The sequence below is a fragment of the Primulina eburnea genome, unplaced genomic scaffold, assembly GCF_022965805.1.
Source record: "Primulina eburnea isolate SZY01 unplaced genomic scaffold, ASM2296580v1 ctg739_ERROPOS11973397, whole genome shotgun sequence".
Classification (NCBI taxonomy): domain Eukaryota; kingdom Viridiplantae; phylum Streptophyta; class Magnoliopsida; order Lamiales; family Gesneriaceae; genus Primulina; species Primulina eburnea.
In genome coordinates, this window is record NW_027331510.1 from 2,952,679 (window position 1) to 2,972,120 (window position 19,442).

Below are 19,442 nucleotides of genomic sequence, written 5' to 3' on the forward strand. Positions count from 1 at the left end.
GACATCATAAAATGATGAAAATTTGAGAAATGTTTAAAATATAGGTTCTTCTAAACAGGATTTTAAAACTTAACTCGAAATTTTTGTACCACACTTTATGCCACTATGGAATTCAAACAATCAGCATACGCATATACATACTTTATGATTTAGATCAAAATATGTTGACCAGGGTCAGAATAAAAAAACAAAAGTACCTATTTTTATTTGATTATATAGCTAAAAGACAAAATAAAGGAGATAATTTTTAATAATTTGGTACGACCATTGTTAGTTCTATATTATAATATAATGTGAAAATAAGTGAAAATAGAAAACATGAGATTTGCACGTTTTCGAATTATTTTCATTCAGAATTATGCATATACGGTTCTCGAAATGCTTAATTACATTGGAATTAGATGGATTACCAAAAATAATGCAAATTTTGAAAAGGTATGCTTGTAATAATTGTCTAATGTAGTATAATCTGTATATTAATTAACCAATCAAGCACTTTTTATACTTAAAAAGAGCTACTTTTTATACGGTATTACTGGCATGGGCAGCCAAACTTCTTCAAGAACGAAATGGTATCATAAGCCTGACCCAAAAACTGGTTTGTCATTTGGCCCTTTAAACCGGCCCAAGTTAATAGAACCGGCCTCTATCAGGCCACGGCCGAACCGGGTTTAACCCATCCGTATCTAGAGTTCTAGACAGACTATTCAAAGATTCTGTGCAATACTAACAACCAGTAGACTTTAAGACAATTTCAATAAAAGATGCTGAAACTAAAAAAAATCCGCATTTTAAGACATTTAAACAGGGAAAGTTATAGCACCTACTACTTTCATCAACTGGACCTTCAGCTTCAGACCCCTTTCCACGCTTCTTCTGCTCCGATCCTCATTTGCCAGAGGACTTCAAGGGCAGACAATGATGTGTGAGGTTATCCACGTACACTCGCCAACTCAACTTCATATACAAGCCATGAATTTGGAGGTACATTTTCTCCAGCTCCATGCTTTCCATAACTATACCGCAAAAAGGAAAACTTTCATATAGAAGCATATGGGTTCACGACAATCGAATTTTTAGGAAAAAATTTGGCGTGTATCGTGTCTATGGTTTGGATAATTCAAAACATACCCCATCGATGGTGGGATGACTGAGTCTCCTTTTATCCCCAACACGCATACCTGCAATGAATATAAAGAATTTAAGATGAAAAGAGTAACAAAAGGTAAGGTGATTGAGTTTTAGTTTCAAAAGTAACTACCATCAATGCCCAAGTTCCATCCTCCAATAACTTCTTTATCACCTGATTGAAGAAGAAATATAGATAATAATATAACACATAAGTAATGATCCTATTAACTTTTTCTCAGAACTAAAGTGAAAACAAGGCGAAGAGGGTGAGTGTGTGCATGTTTGCAAAGGCAGCTGTCCGGGTACCTAACAAAAATTTGCATGCAGGTTTACCAACATTTGAGTCAAAGATGTGCCCGCTCTCCTTTAACATAGCTGTGTAATAAATTTTGACCTGATAAAAGGTTTGTTTAAAGAGACGATCATGAGCTTAATGAAAATAAATATTCCCAACAAAATGCGATATATACACAAACCAATAGTAGTACAAAAGACTCTCTTACTCTTACAATTGTAGCAAGTATACCTTTTTCCCAGGAGCAGCAACTTTTCCATCAGGTGGTCCATGGGTCACTTCTTCAATAATCAATCCATTTGATAAAGCCCTTTCTTGAATTGGTGCATTTGCAGTCTGATGCTCATATTTCATGGCACTGTTCTCTTTATTATCTGTCATTTTGGGCATGAAGACATCCGAGCTTCCATCCCCTTCACTTTTCTTCTGCTTCTTCTTTCTAACTTTTTTATTGGTCTTTTGATCACTAGCTAGTAATTCAGAGTTTGTGGTGATGATGCTGCAAGTAGAATTTTACACAAAAAAAAAAAATCAAACAAACGAAAATGAGAAGTGAAAATTGTAGGTGCCAAGTACTGTTCAATGAACCATAATTCATTCATGGTTGGGGGAAACGAGGCCCCTAATCATGATAAGGGGCATGGAGATCTTAATTAACTTCTTTCCAGTAACATTGTTCACAAGTATAAACTCTTAACAAGTTGTATCCTAAACCTACGAATAATTTAAATTTAATCAATTACCCTTTTTTATTGCAGTTGAAAATTACATTTGGTCAAGGGAAGAATAGCTGAAGTGAAATTATGGAGATTGTTATGTCATCAATGAGGCTCAACACTCCTAAAGACTTTTCAACAAAAGACCAAGTTATTAAAATCCAATAAACAGCTTTTTCGGATATCTAACACAAGGACTTTGTAATCTTTCCAGAAATCTCTCGTCAAAGTAAAAAGATGTGGATACTTCAGAGTTTTGACTTCCTCGTCATTTATCTTATAAACATATACTCCATTACAATTTCAGATCTTCTCAATTTGATTCACATTATCCATGTTTTAGCATATAGATTTATACCAAAAAATGTAATCTGGGAAAAGAAAAATAAGAGAAAGACTAGATACTAACTTGTCATTTTTTGGTTCCTGGTGTTTCCCATTTGCTTCCAACAGTTCATTTGACACACTGTCAGCATTTAATAAACCCTGCTTGAATTCATCATGTTTAGGAATACTATGACATTCTGAATCAGTTCCTTCACATGTCCTTTCTAGCTGTACACCTTTCTTTCTCTTCTTTGATTTCTGATCATTTTCTGCTCCATTTGTTGCGGACCAATTAGCTCCCATCTCCATCCTAGAGTATCAATAGCAGGATGAAAGCAAGTCTGAATAAATAAAATGAAATGCCCATACAACAAACATATCCTCGTGAAATAAAATTCTTAATTGATCAAAAGAAGAATAAAGGAGAAAAAGAAGTCTTACAAATTTTTTGGGTCCCCAACTTCACCAACCTTCTCTTTTCTCTTCTTTTTTGCTTTTGCACTGATCTTAGGCCAAGTACAGGCATAAAATAAATAGATGACAACAGATAGGTGCAAGTGTGGTTCACAAAATGAATGAATTAGGTATTTATCTCATTGGTAGATGTTACTCACACGTCAAGGGATTGCATCTGATCGTCCCCGTGTCTCATAGGCAGATTTTGGTCGATGATGTTAACCTCTACCTTATTTCCAAGACAGTTCCTATCAGTCAAGGCCTTTTCATTGTTGGAAAGAACTTTGTTATGAGTCTCCAATTCCTTTACAATTTCTAGTTTTTTATTCTTTTGCTCGGTCCCTTTATGAAGGAATGGCAGCTTTGCCCCGCTTAGTCTGACGTGAAAAAAGGAAATTGAATTATAAGATTCCAACAAATATGGTTCATCTTCCCAAATGGATCCAACTTTTCCGTATACACGTAACACATATCTATAATTTATAAATGCATAAACAAACAAACACACCCCACCCATAGTTATCGATTATGTGTCTAGATGTGTGTATGCAAGAGTTTAAAAGGAGGGATACACTCTTCCAAAAAAATTCATAATAAAGGATGCTGAATGATAAGTCCAGTCCTATTATCACCTTTCTTGTTCAACATTCACATCTGAAGGATTGCCCTTTCCTGGTGATTCGCTGTCACAGATTCCACCATCGGACCTGCTACCAGTTTGTTCTGTAACCTGGGCACTCTTTTTTCCATCCTTTGACATGGTTGTCTCTGGAGATCTTTTGTTCTTAAATACAGATAAAAGGTACCCGTTGTCATCTTCACTATCCGACTCAATCACTTGGTATTTCTTCTTGCGATTTTTTTGACGTCCCTTTCCAACATGCATTCTATCATCGCCCAGTCTAGCCTCGTCTGTTCCTTTGTTAAACCCAAACATGCAGAACAAAAGGTGAAACCCCTGTATAAATGTTGACGATGGCATCTAGATGACAACCATCATAATGACCATGACAAAGATCGACGAATCACATACTAAGCTTAAAGTTTCATGGCAACAATTATAGACTGAACAAGACCAGTATCCACACAATGATCATCCTTTTTGAAGAGGTTTTCGAGATAAAATATTTTACCCACCAGAAGCATCCAAGTGTCCAACCATTAAGGGAGAGAATTAGAGCCTGAATCATGCAAAAAATTACCTTTCTCGCTTGAAACAGGGGATGGTGGGGAAACTTGTAATTCGTCATCATCAATAAAACTGTCCTCATACCTATCATCGGCACTATCATGACTAGATCCCTCCGTATGAGAGTTTTCTATATCCACTCCGTATGATTCTCTATGGGTGAAAGTAAAGGAAAGCTGAAAATTCCAACTTTTAAACAAATGAACTTTGACAGAATCACATGTTTTCCCATTTAGGAGAAGCCTACAGATGGTGATAAAATTATCGATGTTGTGTTTCGTATTATTTAAAATGACAAATGACACAATTAAGTTTGACAAATGAAATTATTTGCAATGGTTTCCAACTGTGATATAACTAAAGAAAATTACTTGAAAGGATACGTATCACTGTGAGTATTTGACTGCAGACTTCGTTGGACATAATAACCAGTAAGATACACACTTCGCGGGCCAATAACAGAAAAAACTACATCATCTGCCTCCTCAAATTCCACATCCAAGTGGCATGACTCTGTACTATTGGGCAGCAAGGCGCAGAGCAAAACCGGACTTCTGTTACCCACATTACACTGTACTAAGCTCTTCTTTGTTGCATCACTGATTCCCAAAGTAGCCTATATAATAGATCACCGCACAGACAGACCAACAAAGTTAATATTAAATATCACTTCATATCAAACGTAGAACTGGATAAGAAGCAGTAATAAACATTTTTTTTCCAGTCATTAACAACCCAAACCTAATATGCAGTAAAAGGATTCTTTACCAGATAAGAGCAACCATCAGAACAAGAAATCTCTTACCAACCAGGAATGATATCTTACAACATGAATTTATAAAATTTCAAAAGATAAAAAATGAAACCAAGCATGGAATAAGAAATAAAATACCATAGTAAGCATTCAAAGTTAAAAGTCAAATTACAATTTGAAGTTTGCTTTCCAGGACCATGAAAAAAATTACCTGCGAAATTCGAAGCCTTCCTCTAGCCTTTTCACAAGAATGAGTAACTGGCTTTCCAGGTTTTACTTCAACACCTGGAACAGAGGGAATAAGGTGAAGTTAGTATAACTTTAATGGGCACATACAAAAAAAAAAAGAGTACACGGGCAGCACAAGATGCCAACACACAAAAAAGCGGAAAACACACACATATTCGACACCGCCCATTGTAAAATCAATCCAGAACATCGACAATTGCTTGAAAGTTAAAATTATTCATTCTTCTGACTCCGAATCACAATGAACACAATCTCCAGATTACACAAACATAAATACATAGAAACGCCATTTTAAGCACGACTACAGAGAGACGCGGCAAAAACAAAATTAAAGCGCCTCCTACTTGCAAATAACTATAATATAATATAAACAATAAAATGGCCAAGTAGGGTGGTAACAATTGAAATTCCAGACGGCGAAAATCTCAAAAAGAGCACAATATTTGCTAGCTCACACAAACGAGGGAAGAAAAAGCCGCAACGGCCAAAGAACTAACCCCAGAAGGCCATTGTTACAGGAGGGAAGTATCAGGCTTCTGATTCTTGAAACATGATGTTCTATATAAAACGTCGTCCGAAACCCTAGCGAAGAAGCGGGAGCGAGGGAGGGAGAGTAATTGCGCCGAAATCTTTAAACCCTCGGTTTATATAGGCTAGTGCAGTAGTACCGGCCCCGCGGGAGCCGATCATTTTGTATTATTTTTGGGTAAGAGAGAATACATTACTTAATATTTTTTGAAAATATTTTAAGTGGTATATATATATTTTTTAAATATTATATTGTCTAAAAACTTGAAAATATTTAAAATAATATATTGCAAACAGTAAACCATATATTTTTTGTTAGAGGATCTCGTGTCTCTATATCACGAATTGATCTAATCCATATATATCGCTAAAATAATTTTTGGCATAAAAGTAGTGTTGATCTCACATAATATGGTATATCAAATATGAGTCAACCCGATCCATACATTTTACGAAAAGTAATGTTTTAATATTAGAAACATATTTTTATAAGTCAGGTCAAATACTTATCTCTTCTTGAAATATTTTTATGAGATATTTTGTGTGAATGATAATATTTTTTTTAATTAGGTCGATGTGAGATTTTCTCAAAATTTATACATACATTTGGATTGATTCTAAATAATGCATTAGCATTTTTTTATTGCGACTATTGCTACTATGAAATTAGATTTCTCAATTGATTCGTAATTTTTGAGGTTTATTGATTTTTTCAAATATTTTTACGAGGTCAATGAGAAATCACAAAAAATTGAGCTTTTATTCTTATCGTGTCTCGACCTATTGTAATATTAGTATGTTTTATTTGATTTTTATTAATTAATAAATAAAATAGTCACAATTAGTTAGTCTACCTTAATACCCAAATCTAATGCTACCGTTTGATATCAAAAGTTTTTTGATTAAAAAAGTAATTTTTTAAGTTGGCTTTTAAAAGTGCTTTTTTAAGTAAAAATTGTGTTAATATTGTGTTTGGATGAATAGATAAAAAGCACTTTTTTAAGGTTACTGGTGGATATTTTTTTAAGATTATTAAAAAAACTTTCAAAAAAGCTCTAAAATAGGGCTTTTAAAAAAGCTCTAATTTCAACTTAAATAAATGCTTTTTTAAGCACTAGAAGCCCACCCAAACAAGTTAAAAATTAAAAAAGCACTTTTTTTAAAAAAAAAAAACTTTTTTAATTGTAGCTTTTTATACCAAACGGGCTCAAAGTCCTCGCCTTTTCTAAAAATGTATATATAAATTATAAATTGATACAAATGTTTATTCTTATGATCAAAATTTCAAATCAACTTTATTTTTATTTATATAAAAAAAACACCCTCTTCATGTTTTTGCTCGGGAGCGGACTGATTTTGAAGTAATCAAATCAAGTACACTACAACTCAGACTTGACAAAAGAAAATAATATTATAGATATAATTCGAGTTACAGTTAAATTTGAAATTTAATAACTTAGATCTTTGTGTCGGATGAGTTGAGAAGCCATTGGCTATAGCTTAACTTAGTGTTAATTAAAATGTCAAATAATAATACAAGAAAAATCAGGAATAAAATAAATAATTAATGTTTTTAAAAATAAAGAAATAGTTTCTATGACATACATTCTTCAACTTCAAGTGGAGTCTCGGTTAGTATGCACCTTTTTTACTGGACCACGTTTAGAATATGGATTTTATATTATCAAGCCCAGTTGTTGGACTAAACAGTTGGGCCCAACTAAATATAAAAATGTCGGCGCTGTTCTCTTCGTTTCGCTCTTGAGAAAGATAAGTTGATTTGTAAATTTAGTTCCAATCTTAACATAGTATCAGAGTACGGGTTCCATCGTTATGTATTAGACTGTTTTTCTGCCTATAATTGGGTCATTTGTAAATTCCACGCTCCAGATATTCATTACTGAACGTGAGAGGGATGTGTTAACACGGGAGCTGTATATATGGACTTGGATAATCCTCCCCTTGAGCTAGTTTTTGGGTTTAGATATGTCCAAATTCAAATCTTAACATCTTGTTATGTGAGGTCCAAGTTCTAATCTTAACACCTTGTTGTGTGATGAACTTGGTTTACATATTTGAAATCCTGAATTGTGAATCTAGACGCTTTAGGTAAAAAGTAAAAAAAAAAAAAGTAAATTGTTGCGTTTGTTTTTGTCGATGATGCTTGCAATCATGTGTGGATATCCTTGCTATTTATTATGCAGGGACTTATGAAAGCGCATGGAATAAACTAGCTAATTGAAGTGGTTTGGATGGATGGCCTTTTCCTTCTCTGGAACGCACTCGAAATGGTGGGACTTCTTCATTTCTCTATTGTCTCTCAAATAATGTATTTCTTTTGGATTTTCTACAATTTCTTGACCTCCAATACGGACTATTGATGATGAAATATTTGAATTATTGTCCTTATTCGATAATTGAAGATCAAAGATTGATCAAATGTAATACAAGCCTTAGTTGTGAACTAGTTGGGGTTAGCAGAAACTTAAACATCATCAAACCGATACTGGGAAAAAAAGATAATGGGCTCGTTTTATTTAATGGCTGATGCAAGTTGGCTCTAAAAAATTTACACGTTCATTCCCAAAGTCCTAAAGTTTATGTACAAGACCAGAGAAAAAAAACAGAAAAATTGTGCTCTGGTTCAGTTTCAACTTGAGCGGTTGCTTTTAGATAGAACTACAAATTTGTTCAAGAGCCGAATCCTTTTGAGTGTGACTTGTATATGGCTCATGCTTTTCTTCATGTATGCATAACCTTTATCGCAGGTTATGCAGGGGGTGCTTGGTCACTTCCTACTTCGGAGTTCCATGGATATGGTGGAGCTGAAAACAAACGGTGAACCCTCGGGGACCTCTACTCGTGGAACCTCAAGAAAAGTTATCCCAATGAGTAGAGTGATGTTTTAGGCTTGCTGGTAACCGTGAGTCTGCAAGTGTTTGGGCGTACCTTTTGTATCTGGTTTTGCATCATGTTATGTAGTAGATACCTGTGTGATTATCTCAGTCCTAGATGATTTGTACGCAATAATTTATGTGTATGATACTGATTTGGGGAAATACTCAAATCTGTAGGGTTTATAGTTAGAACTAAATGATAAATCAACAAAAAAAAAGTTTACACCAAACACAAATTAATCTTAGCAATCAAATAGATTTGAATCAATAACTTCTGATCTCTCGACTCAATTGCACTCCATTAGAATATATTTGGTTCCATTCGAATTGATTCATTTGAAGCTAAATATTTTAAATCATATTAATAAATCTATTGATTTGTTCTGATAAATTTTTTAGAAATGGATTTTAAATTCTCAACTACTTATTTTTTAAATTAGTGTATATGGTTTCACGAATCTTTATCTGTGAGACGGGTCAACTTCACCGATATTCACAATAAAAAGTAATACTCTTAGCTTTTTGTAATACTTTTTATGGATGATCCAAATAAGAGATCTGTCTCACAAATTACGATACGTGAGACCTTCTCACATAAGTTTTTACCTTTAAATTAAATTAATGTATTGAATTTCAGATTCATTGAATCGTTTTTAATATATTCTTCAATTATAAATACAACCTCACCCATTTTTAAAATTGCTAATATGTATTAAATATTAATGAAAAGTGCAATTCTATTTTAAATAAGATATTATAAAATATAAACTATGATGTCTGTTTTTTGTACTTTCTTTGGGGATAAATTTGTAGGACCAAGATCCTCTGCTGCGGGTTTCTCCACAGCAGGGGGTACAGTGGCTAGAATATGCACTACTTTGAGCATTTATAACAATAATTTCATTCTTTATCCTCTTTAATTTAATTTAATCCAACAGTTCATGATAACAGAAAGATTTAATTTTTTTCATTATTCAAGTATCAGTATTCTTGATCGTATGTTCACACATATTAAGAAAATTATTGGAAAATCAAGTGGTGCATATAATATAAAAACTTGTTGAAAATAACTAATATATTTAATGAAAAGGGGTAGATTGAAAAAAAAAATAGAAAATACTATTAAATATAGATATTAGACTATATATTTAAAACGGATGCAAAATGTTAATAAAAATTTAAATTTTTTATTATAAATATGTGATTCCAGACGAATAAGAAAAAACGATAGCACATTCAATTATTTTTAATATTATAGTTTTTTTTTAAAAATATTTTCTTTTTTTTTTTATCTTGTTAATTTTTTATTTAGGAATTAAAATTTTATTAATAATATATTTATAATAAAAATAAAATTAACTTCTAAATACATGAAATATATATATATATATATATATATATTAGAAATATAAGGAATAATCCAATTAAAAAAATTGTACAAAAAATAAAAAAAAATGAAACAGTACCCCTGCTGTGGGTTCCCACACAGCAGGGGATCTTGATCCAAATTGGTAACAGGTCAATTTCTCTGCCAAAAACGTCTCCAGTACTTGGATCGATGGACAACAGGAACGTCGTCGTGTGCGACAATGGCACCGGTGTAATTACTCCCCGCTTAACGATTTGCTATCTTCTCCATTTCAGAATTAGCATTTTGATCAGTTCTGCGATGTTTCGATTTCATCTCTTCATTATTATTTAGTTTACTTAATTCGATGTTGACTGTTTGATTCTGGTAATTGAGCTCAGTATGTTAAGTGTGGATTTGCGGGTGAGAATTTCCCCACGTCTGTGTTTCCTTGTGTTGTTGGAAGGCCAATGCTTCGATATGAAGAATCGTTGATGGAGCAAGAGATCACGGTCAGATTTATTTCTCTCTTTATGGTTCAGATTGGTGTTTACTTGTATATTTCAGAATTATGCAAGAGAAAATTCGTTTCACGTTGAGATGGATTACTCGGTATCTGAAGTCTTCAACTTCGTGTTTGTACTCGGAAATTTTACAGGCACGATTTGAGCAGGGGGGAAAAGAACTTTCTTTGAGCGATTTTCTTTACTTCACGACACGACACGACACCTAACCTAGCTGAGATACAAACAAATTGCATGTCGAAAAAGCTATAACTTTTTTACTTGTTTTGTTTTAAACGAAGCCAAATTAATGGGTTTCTTGGCGTTCCACGTAGTGGAATTGCATTCTTTGTGATCGACTCACTAGTTTGGAACACATTACAGCTCTGTAGTTATGTTTATATTATTCACATAGATATTGTTCCACTTTTTGTGCTCTCGAGTCAAATGTGGCAAACACGTGTTGCTTTTATCAGTTAATTATTTTTTCTTGTGTCCACAGGATATTCTCGTTGGAGATGCTTGTTTGAAATGGCGGCATCAGTTAGACGTATCTTACCCTGTTAACAATGGTATCGTGCAAAATTGGGATGATATGGAACATGTGTGGGACCATGCATTTTTTAGCGAACTAAAGGTTTCTTTTTGTTGCCTTTAATCTCTCAACTAACGCAGAAAGTTTTATTTATCCGGTGTATTGTCTGATTATTGGCACGCTCTCTCCCTCGGTTTCAAGGATGTTGTTTTACTCATTTATTTTGCTTTGTCTGAAGGTAGATCCTGCACAAAGTAAAATTTTGCTCACCGACCCACCTTTGAATCCATCTAAAAACCGCGAAAAGATGGTAAACTACCTAATACTAGAATTATAGATTTGAATATCTATTGGTGAACTCATTGTTGTAAGATGATACGAACCAAATCTTAAATTGTCTGTATCCAGGTTGAAGTCATGTTTGAGAAATACAACTTTGCTGGTGTTTTCATTCAAATCCAAGCTGTTTTGACATTGTATGCCCAAGGTGCTTTAAAGCTAAATTCAAAATTGTGGTTTTAGTCACTGGTCTACACGATACTGTCAAGTACATTTTATTTTTATGATTATGTTCACTTTCTCCCTGTACTTGCATTGAATTTTCGATAATGTGCTATTCAATGTCATCTTGAAATGACTCAGGTCTGCTGACGGGACTAGTAATTGATTCCGGCGATGGAGTTACTCATGTGGTAACCTTTCTGTCAAGATTTTTCATCAAATGTTCAATCTTTTGTATATTTAAATTTCACTGGCAGTCTTTTATGTGAGATAATGAGCTTCTAGATTTGAGGAAACTAGCTTGCTACTTGAAGAATGGTGATATTTATTGTTAGGTTCCAGTTGTTGATGGATACTCATTCCCTCATCTCACAAAGAGGATGAATGTGGCTGGGCGCCACATAACGTCATATCTTGTTGATTTACTTATGAGGAGAGGGTGAGATTTGTTAAAGCTTCTGAAATCATTTGAGAGAATGTATCATTTTGTGGAAGCATTGATTGATTAATTCTATGCCAATGGTTATGCTTTTCTACAAAGGTATGCGATGAATAGAACTGCTGACTTTGAGACTGTCAGGACTATAAAAGAGAAGCTTTGCTACATAAGGTGGGTGAATTAATAATTGTTTTCGATGACCGGTAAATTGATACACACGTTTTAACCTTTTTCTTATTTGTTGAAGTTATGATTACAAAAGGGAATACCAATTGGGACTTGAAACTACTATCCTTGTTAAGAATTACACTGTAAGTCAAGTCTCTGCAAGTTCATATCTTTTCAAGACTACCGAAATAAAGTGACTTCAATCGCAAGAACCAATATAATCTTGCTGCATACTCACAACTTAAATATTTTACCAGGGGTCCTTACTTTTCAAATGCAGGAGTTTGTTTGTTATGGAAGTTTGTTTTAACTTTCAGAGAAGAATAGTTAGATTTAACGTTTTTGTCTCCACACGTCTTTCTATGGGTATATTACCTTCTTATATTCAGGCATGTTGGAAAAAGATTAACAATTTTAAATTTATTACCTGTAATAAAAGCTGCCAGATGGAAGGGTCATTAAAGTTGGCACCGAACGCTTTCAAGCACCGGAGGCTCTTTTTACTCCAGTAAGAATGAATCTGTGTCCTGTGATTACTATATCAGGCTTTGCAAATTAATATTGAAGCGATTATTTATCTGTTGTTTCTGGATGTCCTTTGTCTAATTTATGAAGCAACAGTTGAATTTTTATCAACATGCTTCAAGTACATTTTTTATTATCTGTTGTGCCGTTGTCTATCAAAAGATGAATGTTTGTGGAATAAACTATAAATATAGAGATAATTTGTCTTCGACTCTCTCTCAGGTTAAATGCAAACATTTGGTTCATGTTGATGCATTGTTCCAATCCTGAGATGTCCAGATTTTTCTATCACCAATAGCTTTGCTTAGTTTATATGACATGTCTGGTAGTATTTATCGAGTCCATAACTTCCGGAGAAGTGGTGCCTCCCATCTCACAAAGGGGTTCGCGGTGACCAGGCTTGAACGATTGTTTACCAAACATACAACTCTCTATGAAAGTCGCAAGACCATGAATTGGGGTTGTTGCTTGTCAGGTGCCTCGAATGTATGAGCGCTGATGTCTGTATTGGCAACCAAATGACAGGGGAGGGCCACCGAAGCTCGGTGTAGGGCAGCCATAACTATAACTATAACAGTTGTCTTGTTTTTAGTTGCCTGTTACTGAAGGCTCATCAATATCGTCTTCATTAGCTGTTTCATGCTGTTGTGACTTCTTAGATTTGCGTAAATATGAAGTTTCAATGTTGTGTACTTCTACAGGAACTCATAGATGTAGAAGGAGATGGAATGGCTGACATGGTATTTCATTGCATTCAGGAGATGGATATCGACAATAGAATGATGGTATTAGTTGTTTTCTTAATGTCAGCATCTTAATGTGCTTGCATTATTCTGCAGTCATTCATGCAGATCGAATCTGTTTTTGCAGCTCTACCAGCATATTGTCCTAAGTGGTGGGAGTACAATGTACCCGGGATTACCTAGTCGGTAATTCCTACATTTAATGACACAATATGTTTTTATCAGAATAGCGTTATTCTCCGTAAAGAATCTCTATGTTGATTGATTTTGAGGACTTGGAGGTAGCCTGGCCTCCTTGAAGGAGATTGACCCTTCAACTAAGAGAAAATATAATACTTTTTTTATTTTATTGGATGAGTAAAATAATAGTTGAATGATTGAATCTGCTCCTAAAAGATCATTTCTGGTAAATTTTCTAGTGCAATGCTTAGGAAACACGAGAAGAGCCTGGTGTGTGACTCAGTTACGCCCTTCATTTGACAACAAATCAGTACAAGAGAAATGGGTCCCCTAATAAGTTGCTAATTTCATATACTGTTGTTAGTTTTTGGAAACTCCTACATGTCAATGCATCGATTTGTGTTAATGTGGATAATTTTTTTGTTTGTTTGAGAATACATTACTAATCAATTCCCCTGTGGATATGTCAACTAGAAGACCTGTGCTTTTTTGCTCCTGCTTCATCTTGATCTCCATTAGCAACCTTTCAAATTGCTTAATTTGACACCTCATCTTTTGCAACAGTTTGGAGAAAGAAATATTGGACCGTTATCTCGAAGTTGTTTTGAAGGGAAATAAAGATGGGCTGAAGGTGTGTAAGTGGATAATCATGTTGTTATTTGTAACAGTAATCTTTTGTTGCAAGGAAATACTCTGAGATCTGTCTGCGACATTTAAGCTGTTTTCCATTATTGTCATGGATAAGATCTAAACTTGACCACTTGAGAGCTTCGATCTGTATCCTAAGGTTAATAATGTTATGCTGAGGCCATAGCTGGCAGTATAATTTTGGGGCAAGTTAACCCTGAGTTAATCTTTTCTCTTCACGTCCATAATCTTTTTACATATTTGAGGTTTTCCTTCTTTATATCATTGATTTCATTTTGCAAATCTTGATAGACATATCATATATGAATCACAAAATAAGCAGTGTTACTTCGGTTGTGAAGTTAAACTATGCTGCTTAGTCCTGTATGCCTGGGAGTTACAAGGACAGACTCGGGCAATGTTTTGAGGGGTGTGAATCTAGTGTTTATTTGTTTTTTTCCTCCTACCTAAGTGTATGATTTCGTGCTACTGTTAGAAACTACGTCTTCGGATAGAGGATCCACCACGAAGAAAACACATGGTATATCTTGGAGGCGCGGTTCTTGCAGGAATTATGAAGGTGCAAATTCTATCCCCTCTTCCCCTGACACTAATTCATGCAAATTTATCATCCCTTGCTTTAATGAATCAAGATCGCTCTCAAGGCTATTCATGCAAACTAATTTGAATCTGATAGAAATTACTTAAGATGTCATCAAATCTCTTGTCTAGTTGGCATAGAAAATCTGTTTTAGTACCCTTTTTGTGAACTTTGGGAATTGAATTACTCAATTTGGCAAAAACTTATTTGGTTAATTTAATTTAGCCCCTAAAACTGTGACCAATGCCTACCCCTTCAAATTATTGATTCATCTTGCGCCATTCAATTCTAAACTGTGTTGCATCATGTTGCTTCTTTAAACTACTAAATACCATTTATTTATGTTTTATAAAAATCATACTTATTGCTTTAAAAAATAACAATGTATTTGACCTGATTATTAAATATTACTATGGAATTATAGAGGCATTCATGTGAATAAAATATTTGGTATTTAGTTAATTTTATAAAATATTGGCGTTCTATAATGTTAATCAACATGGAATTCTTATTATGGAACTATTATATTGTCATATTATAAATGTAATTGTAATATATAATTGAAACATATTTGATATACCGGTTGTTGGAAAGTTGGGTGTATTCTGACCCGCCGAGTAAAATTCTACTTCGACAAACGTTTGAGCTTTTTTAAATCAAGCAACTCGGTCCACATTTGGGTTGAGCTCCAGTGTGTAATGACTGTCTGCGCGATCGAAATCCCTACTGCTATGAGGTTGAGATCAAGCAACAGTGATTTAGGTTCAACTGTTTCTGAAAGACTTGAACTTCAAAATAATTATAAATGTTGCAGGATGCACCTGAGTTTTGGATCAACAGGCAAGATTATTTGGAAGAGGGAGTCGCTTGTTTAAGCAAGTGTGGCGGGGCTTGAGGACGGGAACGGAAGCATTAAAGATGTGAAGTGCGTGTGTAGTTAGTTATACATAATTTTGTCGTGGTAAAAGGTATGTTACTGAATCTGGTGGCCTCTGCATGAGATGGATTTGTCTATTCTGTAGTACGTTTGTTTCAAGAAATAAACACAAAATAAGCTGTGTTCCCATTTTGTGTGTTGGAAAAGTTACATACGAAGTTTTAGATCCTACTAGTATATATAATGGTGTTATCATGCCATTTTTCATTTTCAAACTTCTTCCTCTAGCTACAAGATCTTATGAACCCGATAGTTCTGTTTTCTTTCCTTCTTTTTTTTGTGACAGGTAAATTAAATGTATTCAGAACAAAAAAAAAACATACACATACGATATTCGATTTTGGTCATGATTTTGATATCTATGATAGTGCGACTTGGCTCTAAGTCGTTCAAAGGAAAAGACGTCGATGACAAGTTGTAATAAAACAGAGACGTTTGGGATTTTAAGAAAGGTGGAAAATGCAAAAAGATAAAAAATAAAAAGCAAAAAAACTTCCTCTCCAACATTTCTAAAACGTGCCTTTAAACCCGTTAACAGTCAACACCTTGGGCAACGTTTGGGCCTAAGAAAACCAACTCAGACAAAGAAAATGAAGGCGAAGTATTATGGGCTCCTTATTGCTGGATCGATGGGCCCTCTTGTACTCTTCAGATCTGATAGCCCACAATATTGGATGGGCTCTGAGCCCATTAATGTTTCTCGCTACTGGATCTGTCTAAGCAAACGGCCAATCTGCTTCGATCCCCCAAGACCACGATAATCGAAGATTTACCTTCTGAAATCAACTTTTAAATCTCCACGCTCCAGTTTCATGGATCAAAGTGCAGGTCGTTTTTGCCGATGAAATTGCGGTGGTAGATTGAGATTCCCTTGTTGCTGGAGTTTTTGGATGCTTCATTTGGTTTGAAGAGCGGGGTAACATGCAGTGAAAGACAATGTGCGTTGGATGGAAGCGTTTGCTTTTGTTTCTGCCTGCAGTCATTATAATTCCTCATATGTTATCAGGTTCCTAGTCTGATGGTTTCAGATTTCCTCGCTGAATTTCTGACGTGTTGTTGTTATTATGTATGTTTGACGAAATGAGAAATGTCTGTTCCTTCCAGTTTTGGAGTTCCAGAAGCAGACAAATTTGGGGGATTTACGCAATGAAGAGCGTGTGAAATTTGATCATCTTGTTCTTGGACCAGCAGCTGGTGAAGGCCTGCCTGATCGTCTTCATTGCCAAGGTATTTTTAGTCTCTTTACTTTCTATGAAAGGAGGTTTACTGATCAATGATTACTATCCATGAACTCATTTTCGGAACCTTCTTGCTAAATTCTTGGTATTTTGCAGTTATAGAATAAGATACCTACCATGAGAAATCTTTCAATAGCCACAGTATTTTTTCCTTCTTATTTATGCTTCATTAGCTATATTTGAGATATTAGCATATACAAGGTTTTTTTATCCTATTTTTTTTACATCTTGATTACTTATGGGAAAAAATGTTGAGTCATGCTATTGGTATGTAGTTATGGTATTATTTGAAATGATGCATTTCATTTGATCAAGGGACTGACTGATGGCTTAAATTGACAAAATTGTGAATCAGGTACCAAGGCTCTTAATAAAACACTTTTTCAATTACTTCCAAACAATCCCAACTCTGGGGAACATGTTGCTTTTGTCTCGATGTTTGCTGCCTACAATTCTGCTGCCGATGGACTGGTCAGTGGTAGACCGTCTGACTTGGTTATTGTAGGGAAAACTTCGTACAATAAGGTGGAGAGATCTATGGCAATCTTGAATGTGTTTATAAATTTCATCCAGGTACATCCTAGTAATATATTATGTTCTTTTTGTTTTTTTGGAAAAAATTTACCCATTCACATACCCCCCTCGTGTGAGTTGTGGCTTGCATTTATGATTTTGAAAACTGAGTGTTTGACACAACTGATTCGTTGGTTGGCCATAAGTAATATGTTTTCTGTTGTGCAAGTTCAATCCTCTGAAGAATATGCATTTTCATATTTGTTTTTTGAACAAACTCATTTGTTGAATCATAGCACATATTCTGATGGACGTCTGAATGTATATTTGACTCAGCCCGTAAGGATAATAACAACGAATCCCAACAAGGATAATTCATGTCTAATCAATGTGTAGGTGACTATGCCCAAAAGCAATATCTTCATTCTTACTGATCCAGCGTCGGAGCTTCATCTGCATAGAGACATGGTTATTATACAACCAACACAAGGTGAATATTCACGAGACAAGTTGATGCTTCAAAGAATCAGGTCTTACATTGTAAGAGCATTAGGCATGCTTGAAAAAAGAGATGATTTTTCTTTATATTTTTTATTCTACTTTAGTTTCATTGTATATGTTAATGTTTTTAAATGTTTCCTGGGATACAAAAACAATTGTTTTTGTAGAGATGTTATTTGACTTGAATTTGTTGGATTAGTTCTCAAAATCATAGAACAAGTCCTGTGAGATTTATTTGTGATAATATTTCATGTTTTCATTTTTTAAGAATGTATTTGTTTCTTGTTTGCTACGTGTTGTCTCCAGGCTTTTCTAGAAATACAGCTTGAAAAGATGACTCAGATGCGGGAGCAAGTCACTCATTTCATTTTTACTGACTCAGATATAGCAGTGGTGAATGACCTGGAACATATATTTACTGACTATCCTAGTTTTGATCTAGCTCTTACCTTCCGGAACAACCACGATCAACCTTTGAATTCAGGATTCATAGCAGTAAGGGGCACTTCTGAGGGAATTCGAAGGTGCACTTTCTATCATTTGTCCGCTACAACCTAACTAGGCAAATATATTTAAGAAGTAACAAATCATCAAGGACACCTAGAAGAAACTTCTGTGGGCAAAAAATTACTCAATAGAGGTGCAATTTTTTTTTTTTGGGTTTTCATGTGGTGATGAAGGGACACAAAGCAAGCCCAAGTTTTAACTTGATATGAATCCCAAGAATACCATGAGAATTTTCAGTGAAAAAAACTCACCATGTATTCTCCTTTTTCTGCTGATTCTGTCAATTTGGGAATATTATTGTTATAGTTGGTGTCAGTATACTTGAATTGGAATTTTCGTCACTAAGTTGTACTTTCTCCACTCCTCATAAGACAATTTTATGTTATCACAGGGGAATGGCTTTCTTACAGGAAGTGCTGGAAGTTTACAGTTCAAAATTCATGAAAGCTTCCCGGATGCTTGGAGATCAATTAGCGCTTGCATGGATTGTAAGATCTGACCCTAAATTTAATGGAAGAAGGTTTTCTAGAAGAGAGGCTTTCCTAGACAATATCGGTGGTGCTTCGGTCCTCTTCTTACCATGTTCTAATTACAATTGGACACCACCTGAAGGTGCAGGTCAATTTCATGGAATGCCCTTGGATGTGAAGGTAAGAACATTTATATCACTTCTCATTAAATAAACAAGGGTAGAAATCACTTTTTCTTCCCTATAAGATGGTGGGCTTCTTGAATAAGATATACCATAAAATCTATTTTTGTTTCTGGGTTTCAGGTAGTTCATTTCAAGGGATCACGGAAACGACTTATGCTGGAGGCTTGGAACTTCTGGTCATCGTACTCCGACATGGCGGATATGTTGTGCCTTATTTTGAAGAGCGGAAGGACAAAATACGATTTCTAATAATGTACATGCGGAGATTTTTATCGCCACGTATCTAAAACGTTGTAACATACAGTTGCTAGGACATGGATTAATATGGGTGCCAAACTTAGTTGCTCCGGGCTCTTTTCAGGTGTTGCCGGTTTGGAAT

The 19,442-nt window shown here is 34.7% G+C and overlaps 3 protein-coding genes and 1 long non-coding RNA gene across 6 annotated transcripts; 3 read left to right on the forward strand and 1 right to left on the reverse strand.

The window, feature by feature from the left end:
* Positions 1-509: 509 nt before the first annotated feature.
* Positions 510-5,762, reverse strand: LOC140821906 (peptidyl-prolyl cis-trans isomerase FKBP43-like). Its single transcript, XM_073182580.1, is given in 14 exon segments — positions 510-1,016; positions 1,132-1,151; positions 1,153-1,181; positions 1,262-1,303; positions 1,438-1,525; positions 1,658-1,925; positions 2,552-2,779; positions 2,911-2,970; positions 3,084-3,302; positions 3,558-3,843; positions 4,128-4,267; positions 4,498-4,730; positions 5,080-5,153; positions 5,615-5,762. Coding segments are annotated over 14 exon segments (1,785 nt in total). The 5' UTR covers positions 5,628-5,762; the 3' UTR covers positions 510-931.
* Positions 5,763-7,636: 1,874 nt separating this feature from the next.
* LOC140821998 (uncharacterized) lies at positions 7,637-8,703 on the forward strand. The gene is made up of 2 exons (XR_012115884.1): positions 7,637-7,936; positions 8,423-8,703. It is a non-coding gene; the product is annotated as an uncharacterized lncRNA (long non-coding RNA).
* Positions 8,704-10,045: 1,342 nt separating this feature from the next.
* On the forward strand, positions 10,046-15,856 carry LOC140821957 (actin-related protein 2). 2 transcript variants are annotated; one of them, XM_073182642.1, is made up of 15 exons: positions 10,046-10,142; positions 10,292-10,402; positions 10,896-11,030; positions 11,167-11,238; positions 11,337-11,415; positions 11,571-11,620; positions 11,765-11,868; positions 11,971-12,039; positions 12,116-12,179; positions 12,476-12,544; positions 13,263-13,346; positions 13,432-13,490; positions 14,049-14,115; positions 14,608-14,691; positions 15,527-15,856. In XM_073182642.1, the coding sequence occupies exons 1-15, from the start codon at positions 10,101-10,103 to the stop codon at positions 15,605-15,607; spliced, it is 1,170 nt and encodes a 389-aa protein (XP_073038743.1). In that variant the 5' UTR covers positions 10,046-10,100; the 3' UTR covers positions 15,608-15,856. The 2 variants fall into 2 exon arrangements, with proteins under 2 accessions (XP_073038743.1, XP_073038744.1); XM_073182643.1 differs by lacking the exon at positions 10,292-10,402 and having other exon boundaries at positions 10,062-10,142.
* Positions 15,857-16,202: 346 nt separating this feature from the next.
* Positions 16,203-19,417, forward strand: LOC140821958 (uncharacterized). Of its 2 annotated transcripts, none has more exons than XM_073182646.1 (7): positions 16,203-16,655; positions 16,754-16,876; positions 17,393-17,460; positions 17,797-17,940; positions 18,208-18,425; positions 18,800-19,058; positions 19,184-19,417. In XM_073182646.1, the coding sequence occupies exons 1-7, from the start codon at positions 16,586-16,588 to the stop codon at positions 19,310-19,312; spliced, it is 1,011 nt and encodes a 336-aa protein (XP_073038747.1). In that variant the 5' UTR covers positions 16,203-16,585; the 3' UTR covers positions 19,313-19,417. The 2 variants fall into 2 exon arrangements, with proteins under 2 accessions (XP_073038747.1, XP_073038746.1); XM_073182645.1 differs by having other exon boundaries at positions 16,211-16,655; positions 17,243-17,460.
* Positions 19,418-19,442: the final 25 nt, after the last annotated feature.

Excerpts from the sequence above, each read along its gene's own strand:
- LOC140821957 (XM_073182642.1), top strand. The coding sequence starts at position 10,101 with ATGGACAACAGGAACGTCGTCGTGTGCGACAATGGCACCGGT. Across the intron at positions 11,621-11,764 it reads GCGATGGAGTTACTCATGTG|GTTCCAGTTGTTGATGGATA; the intron begins GTAACCTTTCTG and ends ATTTATTGTTAG. Across the intron at positions 11,869-11,970 it reads GATTTACTTATGAGGAGAGG|GTATGCGATGAATAGAACTG; the intron begins GTGAGATTTGTT and ends TTTTCTACAAAG.
- LOC140821958 (XM_073182645.1), top strand. The coding sequence starts at position 16,586 with ATGTGCGTTGGATGGAAGCGTTTGCTTTTGTTTCTGCCTGCAGTCATT. Across the intron at positions 17,941-18,207 it reads AAAGAATCAGGTCTTACATT|GCTTTTCTAGAAATACAGCT; the intron begins GTAAGAGCATTA and ends TGTTGTCTCCAG. Across the intron at positions 19,059-19,183 it reads GAATGCCCTTGGATGTGAAG|GTAGTTCATTTCAAGGGATC; the intron begins GTAAGAACATTT and ends TCTGGGTTTCAG.